The sequence below is a fragment of the Delphinapterus leucas genome, chromosome 13 (assembly GCF_059928025.1).
Source record: "Delphinapterus leucas isolate spDelLeu-1000000601 "Yukka" chromosome 13, BTC_Dleu_Yukka2, whole genome shotgun sequence".
Taxonomy (NCBI): Eukaryota; Metazoa; Chordata; class Mammalia; order Artiodactyla; family Monodontidae; genus Delphinapterus; species Delphinapterus leucas.
Window position 1 is genome coordinate 32,880,325 of NC_143141.1, and position 21,035 is coordinate 32,901,359.

General features: G+C 34.8%; 1 protein-coding gene across 27 annotated transcripts in view; it reads left to right on the forward strand.

The window, feature by feature from the left end:
* EXOC6B (exocyst complex component 6B) overlaps positions 1-21,035 on the forward strand; it is a 703,642-nt gene that overhangs the window by 441,642 nt on the left and 240,965 nt on the right. The window contains exon 20 of one of the 27 annotated variants that reach the window (XM_089922310.1): positions 4,389-19,569. The exons of 25 other annotated variants lie outside the window; for them this stretch is intronic. In XM_089922310.1, the coding sequence (XP_089778436.1) occupies positions 4,389-4,478 (90 nt within the window). In that variant the 3' untranslated portion in view covers positions 4,479-19,569. One more of the 27 variants, XM_089922312.1, reaches the window with a different exon arrangement.

A 21,035-nucleotide genomic window follows, 5' to 3' on the forward strand; every position in this document is an offset into this window, starting at 1 on the left:
TTATCTTTAAGGGAAAGTTATTTTCTACATACAAGTTCCTGAAATTTTTCTTGTCTAAAACCCTTTAAAAACAGACATTTCTGGTGGCACACCATTTAATTCTGTGAACTGCTGCCATCTCAAGACTAACCAAATGATTCTGCTATTTAGAAACTGTCAGTGACTCCCATTAAGTACAAAATCTGCTCTGTAACCATCAAGACTTTCCATAATACGACCCCCACACTACCTTTTTGTCTTTGTCTCAGTTTTCTATTAGCCCAAGACTGAAGTATTGCTGTTTGTCAAGCACACTCTACTGTTTTCTACCCTTGGTGCTTTTTCATGCTTTTGTCTACTTTTACTGCTTCTGCCCCTTACCTGTATCTGTTGAAATCTTACCCATCTTTCAAGGCTCATTTGAAATCCCACACCTTCCATGAAGTCTTCTCCAGTTCACTTAACCAGATGTGACATCTTCCTTTTCTGTGGCACTTCTTTTACGGCACTAGCCTAATTCGGTCTTGGGTGGGTTGTGTCCTTCATTTGTGTGCTTACTTCAAGAAATGGGAGGGTGGTAATTAAGATGTATGTGTGCCAGATGCTTTACATGTGTTGTATGTCATCCAGTTAATGAAGACTCAAAATGCCTCAATCAGATAAGTTTTACATTTTAGTAATGAGAACATGAACTCAGGGAAGTAATGTACTTTGTAAGAGATACAGCATATAGGTGTCAGGGTCAGGATTTAAACAGATTTATTTGAATTTAAAACTTTTCCATTTTACCATCTTACCTACTAGATTGATTGCCAGATGTAGGGCTGAACTCTGGATAGATGGAGACTTTGTCTTATTCATCTCTATCTCTGTGTACAGTTCAGCATCTCCCATGAAATGGTACACAGTAAGTTTTTGTAGAGTTCTTGTTTTGAATTATAAAATAAGTGAATTCCTACCTGGGGATCAAAAACCATTTTGGGATCATATACATTATTAAAAGTAATCATTTAATTATTAAAAATAAAAGTCATAAACTATTATTCTGAGATAAGGACCAAAGGTTTGTTTGGGTTAAAATTCTAAATTGGTCTTTTTACTTCCATATTCTCTCTTGCTTACCCAAATAAAGAAGGTAATTGTTTTTCAAGTGACAGAATTTTAATTATAAAAATGCCTTGCATTTGTGTATTACTTTATTATATTCAAACTTCTTTTGCATATTCTCATTGTCTCATTTGGTTTTTTAAACAACCTCTGTGATGTATGAATAGTTATTATTTTTCCTTGTGGACAGATATGGAAACTGAGACCTAAAGTGGTGTTGCGGAAGGTCAGAAAATGAATCATTAGTAGGGGTAAATCTTAGGTTCTTTTACTCTGAGTCATGCTTTCTCCACCATATAAAACTGTCTCTCAATATTTAATAATAGCTACTATCTTTTGAGTACATATCATGTACCAGGTACTATATTAAGCATGTTTTCTGTGTGTGTGTGTGTTTGTGCGTTTGAATTTGTTGCAAGGAATAAATGAGAATGTATGTATATCATATATGTATGTGTATATATATATGTGTAGACATGTATTTTTTTCCTCTGTTGGAGCAAAATTTACAGATTTACTGATGATTTCTCTGTCTATTGAGAAATTGTTCCCTTTTTCTGTGCGGTTAAGATTTTGGTTATTTCAGCTGCATAGAGTACTTTGAAATAAAAAAAATTAGCTCATTATTAGTGTGGTATTGGAGTTGTGAGTTCAGCTAGTCACTTACATCCCTTAGGAGTTTCATATTTCTACAGAGGTATCTTTGTATGAGCTATTACTTAGCACTTTTCCCCCATAAAACTACTATTAGCAATAGCCACAGCCATTGTTTCCGGTAGTATCCAGCCAGTAGTCCTTTGCCCCTTTAATGATATTGATCGCTGGGTTATCTCCTGCTCTTATAATTATTAAATAAAAGAGTAAGAAAGTTTGAGTCCAAATACTAATCCTTCTAATTCTTTATTTGGTGATGAGATAAAGTAGAAAATAAGGAGGATCTAGAGCTTAAAGGACTATAAAATCCTACAACTTTAACGCTCCAGATCTGATATGCTGTTTAAGAGTCAGAGATACCAGTGAGAACATCTTGGATACTGCTGTATCTGACCATCTTAATATCTTGGATACCTTTATAAAATGGAAAGGAGGCTGCTCTGATTTTTCTCATTGGTGCTGGGGTAATGGGAAACTGGATATTTTCTGAGGACAAAACAATTATTTCTATATAGCTTATAATAGCAAATAATTAAAAACAACCTTAATTGTATAATAGGTAAATGGTTATATAAACTATAATACTGTTGCTCAATAAACTGTTATGCATTTATTAAAATGAATTTTATGAATATCAAATAACATTGCAAAATATTTATAATATAATGTTAAATGAAAGAAGCAGAATGAAAATTTTGTAAGCAAAATGATTACAGGTGTGTAAAACTCTAAAAGCATGTTAACGTTCAGAAGGAGCTATGTTAAATGTAAATATTTGTGTTTGTAGTAGGGCTTCCTAATCTTTTTCAAATTGTGGGTATATTATAATTTTTTGTTATTGGTATTTTAAGAAATATTTTTTAAAAATCTTGAGATTTCATAGCTCCTCTTCCAGTTCATATTTGCCTTTGCTCATACAACAGTGAAAGAAAAAAAAATCCACATTTTAAAGTTTATTTATGTTCTGGTCTTCTTCATTTAGCTCATTTCAGTCTGCAAATTAACCCCTTTTTACAGATTAAATTTAGGTATAGACAGTAAATCATTGCCCAAGGTCATACAAGTAATACATGGTAGAACAGAGAGGCCTCTCATGCTGAAGCCCATGATCTTTTACTAGAGTAAACGAGTTGCTGTTTCCTAAAATTTCAGACTAAAGAAGATGTTTGGAATATGTAGGGTTGCTGTAGAGTTGAGGTATCCTAGTAAAGTTCTAGGCAAGAGGACTGAGAACCATGATCAAGATTAGATCAGGGATAATAAATCATAACTGAGGACAACTGAGGGTATGTGGTTGTTAAAGGAAGAGCATAAGGCAGAGTTTCTCTTTATGCCAATGAATTTCCAGATGTGTACTCCAGAAACACTGATGTCTGTCATGCCCTGTTTTCATCAATTTTTAGTGATTCGTATGCCTTCTAGTGTAACTCTTGTCCATACTATGTATATTTCCCATAATTCCTTTACATAAACCATTTGACTTCAGCCAAGTGTATCTATTCATTGTTCCTAAACATACTATGCTTATTCCTGGCTGTAGATTTTTGTTTATACTTTTCTTTCTCCTTGGAAGGACTTCTCATCTCACTTTAAAATATTTCCTTCCTTTGAAATACAATTCAAAGCCTATTTTCCCCATGAAGTCTTTCAGGACTGGTCCCCTTCCTCTCCAGAGGGAGAAAAATCCCAAGGGTTTGACTTTCTTGTAAACATCTATAGATCTTATTATGTCCATTCTCTATTTGAAATTTAAGATACATTATCTTTAATTATTACTTTTTCTATATATTCCCATTATCATCAACTCAGATTACAAGTTCTTTGAAAGAAAATGTCTTAGACTTTTTAATATATCAAACACTGAGTAAGTATCCAGTGAATATCATGAAGAGATTGGATATGTCTAAAAGGGACATCGTGTATGGAACAGTGACCTCCAACTCAAATGACTGTTCGCCATCACATGACATCTTTTCTGATTACAGCTCTTTATTACAAATTTATTTTGCTTTACAATTCCATGTCATAATAATGAGGTTGGGAAAGCAGTGAAAATGTATTTATCCAAGTTCCCAAGGAAGAAATTACTGCTGCTTAGGAACATTGCAGTTAGGTCATTATAAACTACATTTTTACTTCTTTGACAAGATGGTAAATTTGAGCCTGCCATTTGGTGCCAAGATACTCTAGCACATCTAGTGCACATACTATGGGGTAGGAGTTCGCAGTTAAATTAACAGGAATCTGGCACATGCCACTGTTCTGCGGTACTTTCATGGTGGTTTACAGCCACAGTTTTAATATGGTTTAGTAAGTGCTTGAACTTCTCCAAACAAATAACACACATTATTGGAAATCAGACACAGTGCATACTTGCCTCTGGGGACTCCTCCTACTTTGAATTAGGAATTGCAGGCTTGTTGCTTTTTAGCTCCCTGGTTGTAGATGAGGTCCAGGCTCTTCTTAGGGAAAAACTACCATCTTGAAAAATTATTTTTGTGACATACCTATACACACACAAAGCCAAAAAAATGAATTTTCTACCCTGAAATACTTCCCTGAATGTATTACAATATATTTTAAAAATATAACATAATGCACTTCTGATTATGTTAAGATTATTGACTTTTTCTTTTCATTTCGTTTAGGATAATTTGATTGCCCTTGCAATATTCCTGCAAATGAATTATTTACTACCTTTGTTCCAAGATGGAGACTTTTTTCAACACTTACAGTGACAGTTAAACTAACAAAGTGAGGACGTTTTATGTCGTGTCTTTGAATATGAGTGTTTTGTTTTGGTGAATTGCTGGCTTTTGTTTTTATTTTAAGTTTCATTGTTTTGTATCTTGATAACTCCTTTGGAAGATAGTCTTAGGATCAAGAACTGACGAGGACCTGAAAATGGGAAGCTGTCTTTCAATAGACAAACAGGCCCCAACTCTGTAGGCTCAAGGGGTCTAACATGAACCCTTTGTGAAGGTAGTTTTTTTCTATGCCTGTTTCTCCTATATGTGAATATAGATCCAACTGGAACTGTGTAAAATCTAAGGATTGTTCTCTAGAACTGTATTTTTGGTGCCATGTTGACCATATCTATATTTCTGCTGTTGTAAAACAGACATGGTGACCCCTATAGCTCATTGTTTTATGTAAGAGGCCCTTGAAGATATGTGTTTTTTTAAAAATACTCCATCCTTGAGAAAAGGAAATAAGTTTATTTACTTATTTTAAATTGAAGAATAACAAACATATAGAAAAGTAAACAAATCATAAGTACATAGTTTGATGAATTTTCACAAAGTAGACATAGCTGTGTCATCAGCACGAAGACCAAGAAACAGAATATTACCAGTTTCCCAGAAGACCGTTCTAGCCTTTCCCCTGTCAAATCTTCACCTTTCTCCCTGTGGGTAATCTTTATCTGTACTTCTAATACTATAGCTTGATTTTGCCTATTTGTGGAATGATACAAATTCCATTCTTTTGTGTCATATGTATTCTTTTGTGTCATTTCTTAGGTTCACCATAATTAATCTGTGATAACTAGCATTTGTTCATTCTTATTCCTATATAATATTCCATTATATGAATATGCCATAATTTGTTATCCGTTCTAAAGTTTTTAGACATTTGAGTTGTTTCCAGTTTTTGGTTATTAGAAATAGTGTTGCTTTGAAACTTCTTGTTTATGTATTTTGGTGAACATATTTCTTTTGAGTACATACTTAGGAGTGAAATTGCTGTGTCATAGTGTATGAAAATGTTCAGTTTCCTGCCAAACAATTTTCCAAAGAATTATACGATCTATATTTAGGTTTATTTGTCTTTATCATTTTAATCTTTCTATTGGATATATAGTGGTATTGCATTGATATTTCATTTGAAATTGAACAACATTTCACACGCTTATTGGCCACTTGTGTATACTTGTATATACTTTGTGAAGTGTTGTTCAAGTCTATTGCCCATTTTTTGACTGGGTTATCTGCCTTTTTATTAAAGATTTTCTGTTCAGGATATATTTAGTTAAGCAGCTGTGGTATGTTAATGGCAAAAGGAACTTTGAAGATATGATTAAGCTAAGGTTCCTGAGTTAGGGAGATTATTTTGTAATATCTGGATGGACCCAGTGTAATCTCAAGGGTCCTTATAAGAGGGAGGTAGGTGTGTCAGAGTCAGAAAGGGAGATGTAATGATGGAAGCAAAGGTCAGAGTGATATAGCCAGGAGCTGGGAAACGTGGGCAGCTTCTAGAAGCTGAAAAAAGCAAGGAACAGATTTTTTCCTAGAGCCTCCAGAAGGAAGTTGCCTTAATTTTAGCCCTATAAGGCCTATTTTGGACTTCGGACCCCCAGAACTGTAAGAAGCCACTAAATTTGTACTGATTTGCTGCAGGAGCAGTAGGAAGCTAATACGGCTGCACTCAAACTTTTGGTCTTCAGACTTCTTTTTATTGAGGAATCCAAAGAGCTTTTGTGTATGCTCTTCATATCTATCAATATTTATCATATTGAAATTAATACTGAGAAATTTAAAAATATTTATCTGTTTATTTTAAAATAACAATACACCTATTATTGTTAATGTGAATAATATATTTTTCAAGAAAATAATTCTGTTTTCCAAAACCAAAGAAATTTAGTCAGAGGAATGACATTACTTTTTTTTTTAATATATAACTTTAATGTCTGGCTTAACAGAAGACAATTGGATATCACAAATCTACTTCTGCATCAGTCGATTGTGGTACATTGTTCTGGTGGAAGTATATGAGAAAATCTAGCCTCGCAGATATGTTGAATAAAGGAGTATTTTAACAGCCTTTTTCAGATAATTTTTTATACTTTTTGATACTGTAGCAGAACTTGACATATAATAGATTCTTATAGGTTAGTTGCAATGTAGAATCTGAAACCTTATTAATGAATTTTTCATATTCTGTAACCTTAGAGCTCATTGGTCTATTTTGTACTTTGAATAGATCTTTTACCCATGCATGATTTTGTAGCATCATGCATTGTTCATTTAGAAAATATTGGTCCACTGAGTTGTCCAGATCTTCCAAATGTTGACATATTTTAGTATATAATATAAAAAAATCACACTCAGTATTATTACTACCAGTCTCATTTAAAAAGTCTTTAAGTACTGGTGAGCTATATCATGATGGCAGATACTAGTTTTTCAAAATTCAAAATTTTGCTTGTAAGCTTGAATTGTGTCATTGGCAACTAATACTGTCAGTTGTTTTCTTTTAAGTGGCAGACTCATTCTGATCATTTTCAAGAAAATCCCTACCAAAAACCCAAGTCTGAATAACCATAAATTTTCTGTCAGCTATTTTTTCAAGTGAAAAGGATGTTCCATGAAAAAGGGAGCTAGTTCACCTTGCAACTCAAACTATCATGCAAGTGCTTTTCTTTATCATACTTTAGTAGGCAGCATAAATATTTTATGCATACTTACCAATTTGTCACAATATAAAAGAGACGTACGTACTCAAGGGTTGGGATTTAATAAAATTAATAGCTTCTACTGCTTCTTCAAGGACATTCTTACACAAAACTGGCATTTGTTTTATTGTGCATGCCTGGCATTGAAGAATACAAGAATTACCAGTACAGTTTGGTGCCACGCCATTAATTCATGTTAAGGCACCAGTTGTTTTGCCCATCATTACTTTTGCAAATGTCAACATGAGGGAAATGTCATCAGTGCAGATTTCGACACGGTGAAAAAAGCAAATAGCATGTTAATGTTATTGTGAAAATTGTTTTGAATTTGTGGACCCTTGAGAGAGTCTGAAAGACTCCCAGGCATCTGCAGATTACACTTCAAGAACTACTATTCTAGTTACTAGTCTTTTATACCTGCACTGCACATATTTTCTTCCAGTTTTTGGCTTGCCTTTTCACTCTCTTAATGATGTCTTTTGGTGGTACGTATTGCTCTTTGAGAAGTATACATTTCTTATTAAATATAATTTTCAGAATTAAACCTTTTTTCTCCCTAAGGGATTGAAGTATTGGTCATGACAAGTTGTTCATGTTATCATTTCCCTATTCTACTTCTCTGTGCCACATCTCTGATTCCTAGTCTCTCTGTTTTCTTGGTGATATTGAGTTTTCCATTCTGTACTGTTGATGTGTATGATCTCTCTTCTTATAGGTCTGCATTCTTTAATTATATGTATTTACTATATTTTACTTTATGGTTCAAACATCACAGGTAACCTGAAGCATTCATGATATTAACTGGTAGATTGGAGAGGAAAAGGGAAAGATTATAAAATTATATCTCAAAGATTTATGTGAAGTTAGGTTCCTCTAGATCACAGATAGTTTTTCATTAACAGCTGTAGGCCTGCAGAAGTTTTATTTCAGGTAATGATTTATTCAGGATTATCCTAAAACCATGAAAACTTTTATGGAGTAAATAATATTGCTTAATATGTGGTAAACACTTAATAAGTATTAACTATAAAGTTTATAATAAATAATACTAAATCTTATGTAATAGATGTAACATATTATTATTATTAAAACTTTAAAATTCTTCTATAGTATGTATATAAGAAACATTCATAATTTGAGATTATTGAAGGAATAGTGTTGATATGCTACCTTGTCATAAAGGAAATATGAAAGGTCAGTTACTGAGGGGACATTTAATTGTGATCTTTCTTTAGGGTTTCCCTTTCCTTTAAGGGAAGTGGTCCGTAGGGATGCATCCAGTGGTTTTTGTTTACCTCTTTACCTTCCTCATGGAACCTGGACTCCCATGTGTAGGACAGGGACTGAGTCTAATGAACATAAGCCTTATAGCATGTTGCGTTTCAATAGTTCAGGTCTGATCTTAGTTCATGGCCCCAGTCTACTGCAAATGATATGGCAATGATTAGCCCTAATCATACCTATTCTAAGATATTGAGGGAAGATTGCTAGACCTGGCATGATTTTATTACTGATGCTAACTGTGGAGAGTCATGAGGAACATCTAGTAATCTTCTGTCTGATTCAATGAATTCCTCTATTTTACATAGCATTTGATCTGCTTTTGAGTAAAAACTGCCACTACCGAAAACTACCAAACCACAATGTCTTTATGGATAACTCACAAATATTTACTTTTCTTATGACTTACCTTGACTCTGTTTTGCCATGAGTTAATAAGTAATCTCTGTCACTGTTTAATTCATTTGCTTTTTAAATATCATGTGAATGTCCCATGATTAACTTTTAATATGTTTATACCATCTACAGTATATGACCTCTGCCTTTGAAGGCCCTCTGGTAAACGTGCTTTCTCTGATTTCATGGAACCTGAGCAGATATTTGGCTCAGTTGCTTCTATCCAAAAGCCTGGGGGCACTCTGAGAAAGTGATCTTGTCCAAACACCAGAGTTTAGCTTCTTTTTCCTCTTTACTTCAGATTTCTCTGCGGTCTGTTTTACCCTCTCTGTAGTAACAAAGTATGTGAATACTGAGAAGCCTGCCACAATTTTCTGGAGTTTATTATTTTTCCAAAGGATAGACTTTCACATTGTTTTAGAAATAAAGCAGTTTATAGCTTGCTGCTATGAATATTGTTCCTGACTCTTACCAGTAATTTGCTGCCTTTTCATTTTAGAATAAAATTTGGATAACCTCTGTTTCCTCTTCTAGAAATGGGAAATCCAAATGCTGGAAAAAGTGGTTGTATGGAAGATAGATTAGACCTGTTTTGAATGGATCTAAAAAGTAGAAGTTAGAGAGAAGTAAGTTAAATAGAGCATGAACTAGTTAATTCATGGTCAGCATTAAAATAGAGGATAGTATTTTTATGGGACACGTACTGTAAAGGCAGTGCATGCATAGGACAGGGTGCTAGACTAGGACTCTGAGTCTTCCAACCCTGAGATTCCTGTGCTTCTACCTCTATGTGCTGGAACCACAAATGACGAATAACTTGGTGTATAATTTATCATGGTGTCTGCATAATGTTTAGAGGTCATCCAACCCAATAACTTGAAAAGCATATTAGAAATTATACTAATAGCAAAGATAAATTTTGATTGACCTGAATTTGGAGTCGCTTTCACCCTATATTTCTTGTATTACTCTTATTTAGTTATTAAATACTTATATTTCATCCAACATAGTTATAGAACTTCATATTGGGAGGGATCTCTTCTGAAGCTTCATTATAATTCTATCCTCCAATAACTGCAATGGAAAAAATGCTATAAGACAAATTGGAGAGTGAAGTGAGGAATATAAACACCAAAGGTAAAGGACTGAGAACATAATGTATAGTTTACTGCTCTGGTATAAGACTTCCAAAATCTATATAATGTAAGCTGAGGATTATTTTCCTTTTAGACTTAAGTATAAGTGAAACAATAGACTTGAAATTGTATGCTTTTCTCTTATTTCATTTTTGGCACTATGGAATGTCATATGACCTTTTCAAATTTGTGAATATATAAAAGAATGCTGATGACACTTACTCTCTCCTCAAAGTCCTTAGCCACCTTCCCAGCTGCAGTTGTGACAATCACAGTGTCCTTTCCAATACTGGGCAGAGCTTATCCTGAAGTGAACTGATCCATGGTTAGTCTCCTGTCCAGAAGTTCTAAGACAGCAGTGAATTCAATATTTATAAAGAACTTAGATTTGAGCAGTTTAGATGTGAACATATTATTGATTTAGCCAGATGCTCCAAATCAAGGGAATTGTTTTTATATCACAACATATTGTCATTTTGCTAATTTTTATATTCTACTTTCATTTTATATTTACGCCATTATTTTAGTTTTCTAGGATGATATGTTAGGTGTAACATTTTGTTCTTTTATTCTGTGATCTCAAAATAAAAATCCTTTTGTTAATTGAGAATCAATGATAATAGATGTCTAAACTTTTCTCCCACAAGTTATTTTTTTAAATATACCTCGGGAGCTTCCCTGGCGGTCCAGTGGTTAGGACTCTGCACTTCCACTGCAGGGGGTGCAGGTTCGATCCCTGGTCAGAGAAATAAGATGCTACATGTTGTACGACATGGTCAAAAAAATAAAAATAAGTAAATAAATAAACCTTAAGTGAAAATGCATTAAATAAACAAATATTGAAAATATGTTGAAAATGTAGAAAATATATTAGTTGTCTCTTTGAAAGTTGTTACCTATATCATCATGAGTTGGTTTTGAAATGGTTGCCTAATCACAATTTGAATACCACTTAGTTAAATTAATAGAGAATGGGGTCAGCGTCCGGCCCAGCAGCTGGAGGCCAGGCTCACCACACACGTCGCTCTCTTTTGAAAGGAAAAGGAAAAAGAGGAAAAGAGAGAAACTACAGGAATCTACATCAGTCTAAACTGAACCTGTAATGTCTCCAACATCTGCCTGTTCATACTTTAATTGATTAAAATTTCAAAAAAGGCCCAGAAAGCAGAACAAACATAGAGTATGGGAATATTAGCCAGACAAAAGCACAGAAGAATGGGATGAAAGACAAAGAATTATAAAATAAACACTTTGAGAGCAGAAGCAAGAAGAACTACAATCCTGCAGCCTGTGGAACAAAAACCACGTTCACAGAAAGATAGACAAGGTGAAAAGGCAGAAGGCTATGTACCAGCTGAAGGAACAAGATAAAACCCCAGAAAAACAATTAAATGAAGTAGGGATAGGCAACCTTCCAGAAAGGGAATTCAGAATAATGATAGTGAAGATGATCCAGGACCTTGGAAAAAGAATGGAGGCAAAGGTCAAGAAGATGCAAGAAATGTTTAAAAAAGACCTAGAAGAATTAAAGAACAAACAAATACAGATGAACAATACAATAACTGAAATGAAAACTACACTAGAAGGAATCAATAGCAGAATAACTGAGGCAGAAGAAGGGATAAGTGACCTGGAAGACAGAATGGTGGAATTCACTGCCACAGAACAGAATAAAGAAAAAAAGAATGAAAAGAAATGAACACAGCCTAAGAGACCTCTGGGACAACATTAAACACAACAACATTCGCATTATAGGGGTCCCAGAAGAAGAGAGAGAGAAAGGACCTGAGAAAATATTTGAAGAGATTATAGTCGAAAACTTTCCTAACATGGGAAAGGAAATAGCCACCCAAGTCCAGGAAGCACAGAGAGTCCCATACAGGATAAACCCAAGGAGAAACACGCCAAGACACATAGTAATCAAATTGGCAAAAATTAAAGACAAAGAAAAATTATTGAAAGCAGCAAGGGAAAAACGACAAATAACATACAAGGGAACTCCCATAAGGTTAACAGCTGATTTCTCAGCAGAAAATCTACAAGCCAGAAGGGAGTGGCATGACATATTTAAAGTGATGAAAGGGAAGAACCTACAACCAAGATTACCCGGCAAGGATCTCATTCAGATTCAATGGAGAAATCAAAATCTTTACAGACAAGCAAAAGCTAAGAGAATTCAGCACCACCAAACCAGCTCTACAACAAATGCTAAAGGAACTTCTCTAAGTGGGAAACACAAGAGAAGAAAAGGACCTACAAAAACAAACCCAAAACAATTAAGCAAATGGTAATAGGAACATACATATCAATAATTACCATAAACGTGAATGGAATAAATGCTCCAACCAAAAGACACAGGCTCGCTGAATGGATACAAAAACAAGACCCATATATATGCTGTCTACAAGAGACCCACTTCAGACTGAAAGTGAGGGGATGGAAAAAGATATTCCAGGCAAATGGAAATCAAAAGAAAGCTGGAGTAGCAATAATCATGTCAGATAAAATAGACTGTAAAATAAAGAATGTTACAAGAGACAAGGAAGGACACTACGTAATGATCAAGGGATCAATCCATGAAGAAGATATAACAATTATAAATATATGTGCTCCCAGCATAGGAGCACCTCAATACGTAAGGCAACTGCTAACGTCTCTAAAAGAGGAAATCGACAGTAACACAATAATAGTGGGGGATTTTAACACCTCACTTACACCAATGGGGAGATCATCGAAACAGAAAATTTCTAAGGAAACACAAGCTTTAAATGACACAATAGACCCGATAGATTTAATTGATATTTATAGGACATTCCATCCAATAACAGCAGATTACACTTTCTTCTCAAGTGCACATGGAACATTCTCCAGGATAGATCACATCTTGGGTCACAAATCAAGCCTCAGTAAATTTAAGAAAATTGAAATCATATCCAGCATCTTTTCTGACCACAACGCTCTGAGATTGGAAATCAGTTATAGGGAAAAAAACATAAAAAACAGAAACAAATGGAGGCTAAACAATATGTTACTAAATAAACAAGAGATCACTGAAGAAATCAGAGAGGAAATCAAAAAATACCTAGAGACAAATGACAATGAAAACACGATGATCCAAAACCTATGGGATGCAGCAAAAGCAGTTCTAAGAGGGAAGTTTATAGCAATACAAGCCTACCTGAAGACACAAGAAAAATCTCAAATAAACAAACTAAGCTTACACCTAAAGGAACTAGAGAAAGAAGAACAAACAAAACCCAAAGTGAGCAGAAGGAAAGAAATAAAGATCAGAGCAGAAATAAACGAAATAGAAACAAAGAAAATAATAGCAAAGATCAATAAAACTAAAAGCTGGTTCTTTGAGAAGGTAAGCATAATTGATTAACCAGTAGCCAGAATCATCAAGAAAAAGAGGGAGAGGACTCAAATCAATAAAATTACAGGGCTTCCCTGGTGGCGCAGTGGTTGAGAGTCCGCCTGCCGATGCAGGGGACACGGGTTCGTGCCCCGGTCTGGGAAGATCCCACATGCCACGGAGAGGCTGGGCCTGTGAGCTATGGCCACTGAGCCTGCGCGTCCGGAGCCTGTGCTCCACAACGGGAGAGGCCACAGCAGTGAGAGGCCCGCGTACCGCAAAAAAAATAAATTAAATAAATAAATAAATAAATAAAATTACAAATGAAAAGGGAAAAGTTACAACAGACACCACAGAAATACAAAGCATCCTAAGAGAGTACTACAAGCAACTCTATGCCAATAAAATGGACAAGCTGGAAGAAATGGAGAAATTCTTAGAAAGGTATAACCTTCTACGACTGAACCGGGAATAAATAGAAAATATGAACAAACCAATCACAAGTAATGAAATTGAAACTGTTTAAAAATCTTCCAACAAACAAAAGTCCAGGACCAGATGGCTTCACAGGCGAATTCTATCAAACATTTGGAGAAGAGCTAAGACCCATCCTTCTCAAACTCTTCCAAAAAATAGCAGAGGAAGGAACACTCTGAAACTCATTCTATGAGGCCACCATCACCCTGATACCAAAACCAAAGATACTACATAAGAAGAAAATTACAGACCAATATCACTGATGAATATAGATGCAAAAATCCTCAACAAAATACTATCAAACAGAATCCAACAACACATTAAAAAGATCATACACCATGATCAAGTGGGATTTATGCCAGGGATGCAAGGCTTCTTCAGTATACCCAAATCAATCAATGTGATACACCATATTAACAAATTGAAGAATAAAAACCATATGATCATCTCAATAGATGCAGAAAAAGCTTTTGACAAAATTCAACACCCATTCATGATAAAAACTCTCCAGAAAGTGGCCATAGAGGGAACCTACCTCAACATAATAAAGGCCATATATGACAAACCCACAGCAAACATCATTCTCAATGGTGAAAAACTGAAAGCATTTCCTCTACGATCAGGAACAAGACAAGGATGTCCACTCTCACCCCTATTATTATTCAGCATAGTTTTGGATATACTAGCCACGGCAATCAGAGAAGAAAAAGAAATAAAAGGAATACAAATCGGAAAAGAAGAAATAAAACTGTCACTGTTTGCAGATGACATGACACTGTACATAGAGAATCCTAAAGATGCCAACAGAAAACTACTAGAGCTAATCAATAAATTTGGTAAAGTTGCAGGATACAAAATTAATGCACAGAAATCTCTGGCATACTATACACTAATGATGAAAAATCTGAAAGAGAAATTAAGGAAACACTCTCATTTACCATTGCAACAAAAAGAATAAAATACCTAGGAATAAACCTACCTAGGGAGACAGATGGCCTGTATGCAGAAAACTATAAGACACTGATGAAAGAAAGTAAAGATGCTACAAACAGATGGAGAGATATACTATGTTCTTGTATTGGGAGAATCAATATTGTGAAAATGACTGTACTACCCAAAGCAATCTACAGAATCAATGCAATCCCTGTTAAATTACCAATGGCATTTTTTACAGAATTAGAACAAAAAGTCTTAAAATTTGTATGGGGACACAAAAGACCCCGAATAACCAAAGCAGTCTTGTCAGAGAAAAACGGAGCTGGAGGAATCTGACTCCCTGACTTCAGACTATACTACAAAGCTACAGTAATCAAGACAATATGGTAGTGGCACAAAAACAGAGATACAGATCAATGGAACAGGATAGAAAGCCCAGAGATCAACCCACGCACCTATGGTCAAGTAATGTATGACAAAGGAGGCAAGGATATACAATGGAGAAAAGATAGTCTCTTCAATAAGTGGTGCTGGGAAAACTAGACAGCTACATGTAAAAGAATGAAATTAGAACACTCCCTAACACCATACACAGAAATAAACTCAAAATGGATTAGAGACCTAACTGCAAGACCGGACACTGTAAAACTCTTAGAGGAAAACACAGGAAGAACACTCTTTGACATAAATCACAGCAAGTTCTTTTTTGATCCACCTCCTAGAGTAATGGAAATAAAAACAAAAATAAAAAATGGGACATACTGAAGCTTAAAAGCTTTTGCAAAGCAAAGGAAACTACAAACAAGATGAAAAGACAACTTTCAGAATGGGAGAAAATATTTGCAGACAAATCAATGGACAAAGGATCAATCTCCAAAATATATAAACAGCTCATGCAGCTCAATATTGAAAAACAAACAACCCAATCCAAAAATGGGCAGAAGACCTAAATAGACATCTCTCCAAAGAATACATACCAATGGCCAAGAAGCACATGAAAAGCTGCTCATCATCACTAATTATTAGAGAAATGCAAATCAAAACTACAATGAGTTGTCACCTCACACCAGTTAGAATGGGCATCATCAGAAAATCTACAAACAACAAATGCTGGAGAGGGTGTGGAGAAAAGGGAACCCTCTTGCACTGTTGGTGGGAATGTAAATTGATACAGCCACTATGGAGAACAGTATGGAGGTTCCTTAACAAACCAAAACTAGAATTACCATATGACCCAGCAATCCCACTACTCGGCATATACCCTGAGAAAACCATAATTCAAAAAGACACATGCACCCCTATGTTCACTGCAGCACTATTTACAATAGCCAGGTCATGGAAGCAACCTAATTGTCCATCGATAGATGAATGGATAAAGAAGTTGTGTTACATATATACAGTGGAATATTACTCAGCCATAAAAAGGAACAAATTTGGGTCATTTGTAGAGACGTGGATGAATAGAGACTGTCATACAAAGTGAAGTAATTTAGAAAGAGAAAAACAAATATCGTATATTAATGGATATATGTGGAACCTAGAAAAATGGTACCGATGAACCGGTTTGCAGTGCAGAAATTGAGACACAGATGTAGAGAACAAATGTATGGACACCACAGGGGGAAAGCGGCGGGGTGTGGTAGTGGTGGTGCTGTGATGAATTGGGAGATGGGGATTGACATGTATACACTATGTATAAAATGGATAACTAATAAGAACCTGCTATATTAAAAAAAATAAAATTCAAAAAAAATAAAATTAAAATTAAAAAAATAGAGAATGGGATGTATTCTTCTGTAGCTAGAGGTAGACAAACATAACTATGTTTTTTAAAAAGATGAGGATCCAAAAAATTAGGTACAGTTTCATATACTGTATAATCTTGTAGAAGATGAAGGAAAAGGCAACCTTGTGTGTTAGATGTCGAGAATTCAGCAAAATATTGTCTTTTTTAATGTGGCAGCCTCTGTCTTTTCATATTACTTTAGTATCTAGCATGATATTTAGCATATTTCATTTCACAGAGATAAGAAAATGAATCTCAAAGGCCTTAAGTGACTTATTCAAGCTATCATAATTGCTTATTGGCAAACAAAAAATATTAAAACCCAGATCTCCTGATTGTTACTCCAGAACTCTTTTTAGGTATTATACTGCTTCTGAGATTTTTTTCAGCTGTGATATGTGTGTGTATTCACACATATGTGTGTATGTATGTGCATATATGTATATGTGAAGAGAATATGTATATAATATGTGCATATATGTAGTATATGTATGTGTGTTTATGTATATAGATGTAGATAGATAGATAGATAGGGTCTAGGTGAAAGGAAAATAACTGATATGTTAAGTCCCCTGCAAGTAAACACTTTATTTATTCTTGGAGTGGTAACTTCAAAACCTTTTACCTCCATTTTCTGATTAAAAATAGATGTGATTTTCAGCAATCATTCAAATGAGTTCATTGAACCCCTACTATGTGAAAGGCACTACACAGGTATTTTAATAATGATAGGTCAATGTAAGATGTGATCGGTGCCCTAAGAGTGATACAGATAAAGCACAATGGAAGTCCAAGGAGACTTTAGCTGAGAAAGAGGAAGTTTGGGAATTATAAAGAAAATGCCATCTGCAGTAGGTCTTGAAGAATACTTAGAAAAGGTCTTTTAAGATAGAAGTAACCCCATAAAGTAAGTAATAATGACTGAAAGCTTGGGGTCTGTGTGGGAAATAATGAGCATTTTGATGTTTCCTGCACTTAGGTTATGTAAAGGAAGACAGCAGGGAAAAATAAATCAGAAAAGCCAACGTCCAGGCTGTGGAAGACCCCAGCTAGCAAGTAAAGGAAAAATGGAGAATCACTGATAGGTTTTTAATAAGGAAGTGTTAAAATAATAGCTTTGTTTCTGGAAAATTAATTTGATAGCAGGAAATTGGATTGGAGGTGGAACAGATTACGGATAGGAAAACAAATTAAGTGTTAGTTGCAGGGACTTCCCTGGTGGCGCAGTGGTTAAGAATCCGCCTGCCAATGCAGGTGACATGGGTTCGAGCCCTGGTCTGGGAAGATCCCACATGCTGTGGAGCAACTCAGCCCGTGCCCCACAACTACGGAAGCCTATGCACCTAGAGCCCTTGCTCTGCAACAAGCTAAACCACTGCAGTGAGAAGCCTGCACACCCTAATGAAGAGTAGCCCCCGCTCACCACAACTAGAGAAAGCCTGCACAGCAACGAAGACCCAACACAGCCAAAAATAAATAAATAAATATTTTTAAAAAAGAGTTAGTTGCAGAATGTCCTCCTAGTACATCTAGTTTAGACTGAAGAATGTTTGACTTGACACAACAGAAATAAAGAGAGAATTAGTAACAGAGATATTATGGAGGTAGAATTAATATAAGTGGATAATGAGTGGATGTGTTGAGCAACAGGAGAGTTATAGATGACTGAAAGCTTTGATCCAATAGTTGAGATGGTGACAGTATCAATAAGATAGATAACCTATATAGGACTAGGTGATGAATTTATATTTGGACATAACTGTGAGGTCGTTTAATATGTACTTATTCTTAGGATTGCAGTGTTATGCTTATGGCGTTTTGTAAAATATTTGGAATAGGCAGACCTAAATGGTTCCTTTTACTGATATGATTCTATGTCTTTCAACTTTGTCCTTTTACAGAAAAGCTAGTGGAGAGGTTATTGTCTTGTACTTAATGAAAGCGTATTTCTGTTATTGAAATTTCTTAAATGTGTTCACTCTGTAGGGTGTGAGTAGCATCTATATTTTATATATTGTTGGTGGTAGGTTATATAGCAAGAATTACTAACCTTTGTCATTATGATTCCAGGTCTTTTTTCACTTATAAGAGATGGAATAGGATTCCAGATCAGAATAGCACTCAAGGCTCTCATTTTTATTTTAGAAAAAGAAATATCTTAAATGAGGCCAAATGCAAAAACAGAAAGAGTTAAGTGGAAATATTTTGATTTATAGATTTTACAATAATCTTTACATTGCTATATCTGGGAAATAAGCCTTTTGAGGTTGTTTCTCCCCAAATAGATTTTATTTATTTAACAAAAACATATACACCTACAGTATACACCAGCTGTTCTAAGTTACTTTACAAATATTAATTGTTTTAGAACCCTGTGAGATTGGTAGCATTTTACTCATTTAATGGATGAGGAAACTAAAGCATAGAGAACTTAATTAAATTGCCCAAGGTCACACAGCTGGTAAGTGGAAGAGATAGGATTTTGCTCCTCTAGTTCCTGAGTAAAAGCATCACCAACCTTTTACAGAATTAACCTAGTGTTTCTTAAAAACCAGTGTTTCTCTAGACAACATTGTGGAAGTTAAATAAAATTAGGCTTTAGAAAACATTTTAAATGAAAATTCTGGTCCTTTGACTCTGTGTTTGTATACTTGCTTCAGATATCCATGTAGCAAAACTCTAAACTGTGATCTTTTTCCAAAGAAGACATACAGATGGCCAACAGGCACATGAAAAGATGCTCAATATTGCTAATTATTAGAAAAATGCAAATCAAGACTGCAATGAGGTATCACCTCACACCAGTCAAAATGGCTGTCATCAAAAAGTCTACAAATAATAAATGCTGGAGAGAGTGTGGAGAAAAAGGAACCATCCTACACTGTTGGTAGGAATGTAAATTTGTGCAGCCGCTGTGGAAAACAGTATGTAGGTTCCTTAAAAACTGCACAGGCATATACACAGACACAGACACACACACACACACACACACACACACACACACACAATGGAACATTACTCAACCATAAAAAAGAATGAAATGATGCCATTTGCAGCAACATGGATGGACCTAGAGGCCATCATACTAAGTGAAGTAAGTCAGACAGAGAAAGACAAATATTATATGATATCACCTATATGTGGAATCCAAAAAATAATACACATGAATCTATATACAAGACAGAAACATACTCACAGGCATAGAAAACAAACTTATGGTTCCTAGACAGGAAAGGGAGGCGGGGGAGATAAATCAAGAATATGGGATTAACAGATACAAACTACTATATGTAAAGTAGATAAGCAACAAGGATTTACTGTATAGCACAGAGAATTATATTCAATATCTTGTAATAACCTATAATGGAAAATATTCTTAAAAATTATACATAACTTGATCACTTTGCCATACACCTGAAACTGACACAGTATTATAAATCAACTATACTTAAATTAAAAAAAAAACAACTTGGATTTGAAGTGTTAATGAGAAGAGAATGCATTAAATGTGAGTTGAAGGTGATTTTTAAAAGACTAAGGAAAAAGTATATATACTGGTCTATAAGAACATATCTTTCTCAATATTGATAACTACAGACCCAAATTTCAGAATTATCATATTCTTCCCTCCGGTGTTTTTCCAATCAAGTTTTAATGTATCTTCATAGTCTAATGCCTTAGATGAATTACTAATAATGCAGTTCTAATTCAATTACCTTTCCTTTGCATTGTTTAGTCTATTTTATTATTATGTGCATAACTTTAGAATAACATGAGCTCCTAGAATTTGAAATTTAGCTCAACGAATATTTATTGAACACCTGATATGTGCTCAGTGATATGCTGTGCTGCCTGGTAATAAAGACGAAATCTCTTTTCCAAGGAAGAATATAGTGTAATGATTTGAGTATTGCTGATTTAACTGCACAGGATGCATTTGTAATCCAGTAATCCTAAAGATGCCCTTTAAAAGTAATTCATCACTAAGATAAGCTGATATCAGTAAATAAAGAGATTTACTTGGGGTTTAATTCTTTGCCCTCACTAAAGATCTAGGTAAGGGCACAACCTGATCCTGCTTCTGTTCTTACAGCCACATCAGAAAAGAGCAACTCCTTAATTCCATGTCCAGTATTGGTAGAGGTAATGTGCAGTAAAATTTAAAGGACTAAGCTAGTCCTCAAAATAATTTTTTAAAATTTATTATGAAATTGTTGGTGAAACTTATTTGAAGCCATGATAATAATTCTGGAAAAGTATGTGCAAAGTGAGAGTTTCTGTACTAGGTAAGAGTACTCAATAACTGAAAAATGGTATTGTGGTCTTCTTAATGCTCTAGGAAGTTAAATCAGGCAGGCTGAACTATTTGATCTTTTGGTCTCTACTATGATTTATGATTATAATAGTACACGACACCTGACAAGACAGATTTTAGTATCCCTCTTTTACAGTGGAGGAACTTAGGACCCTTAT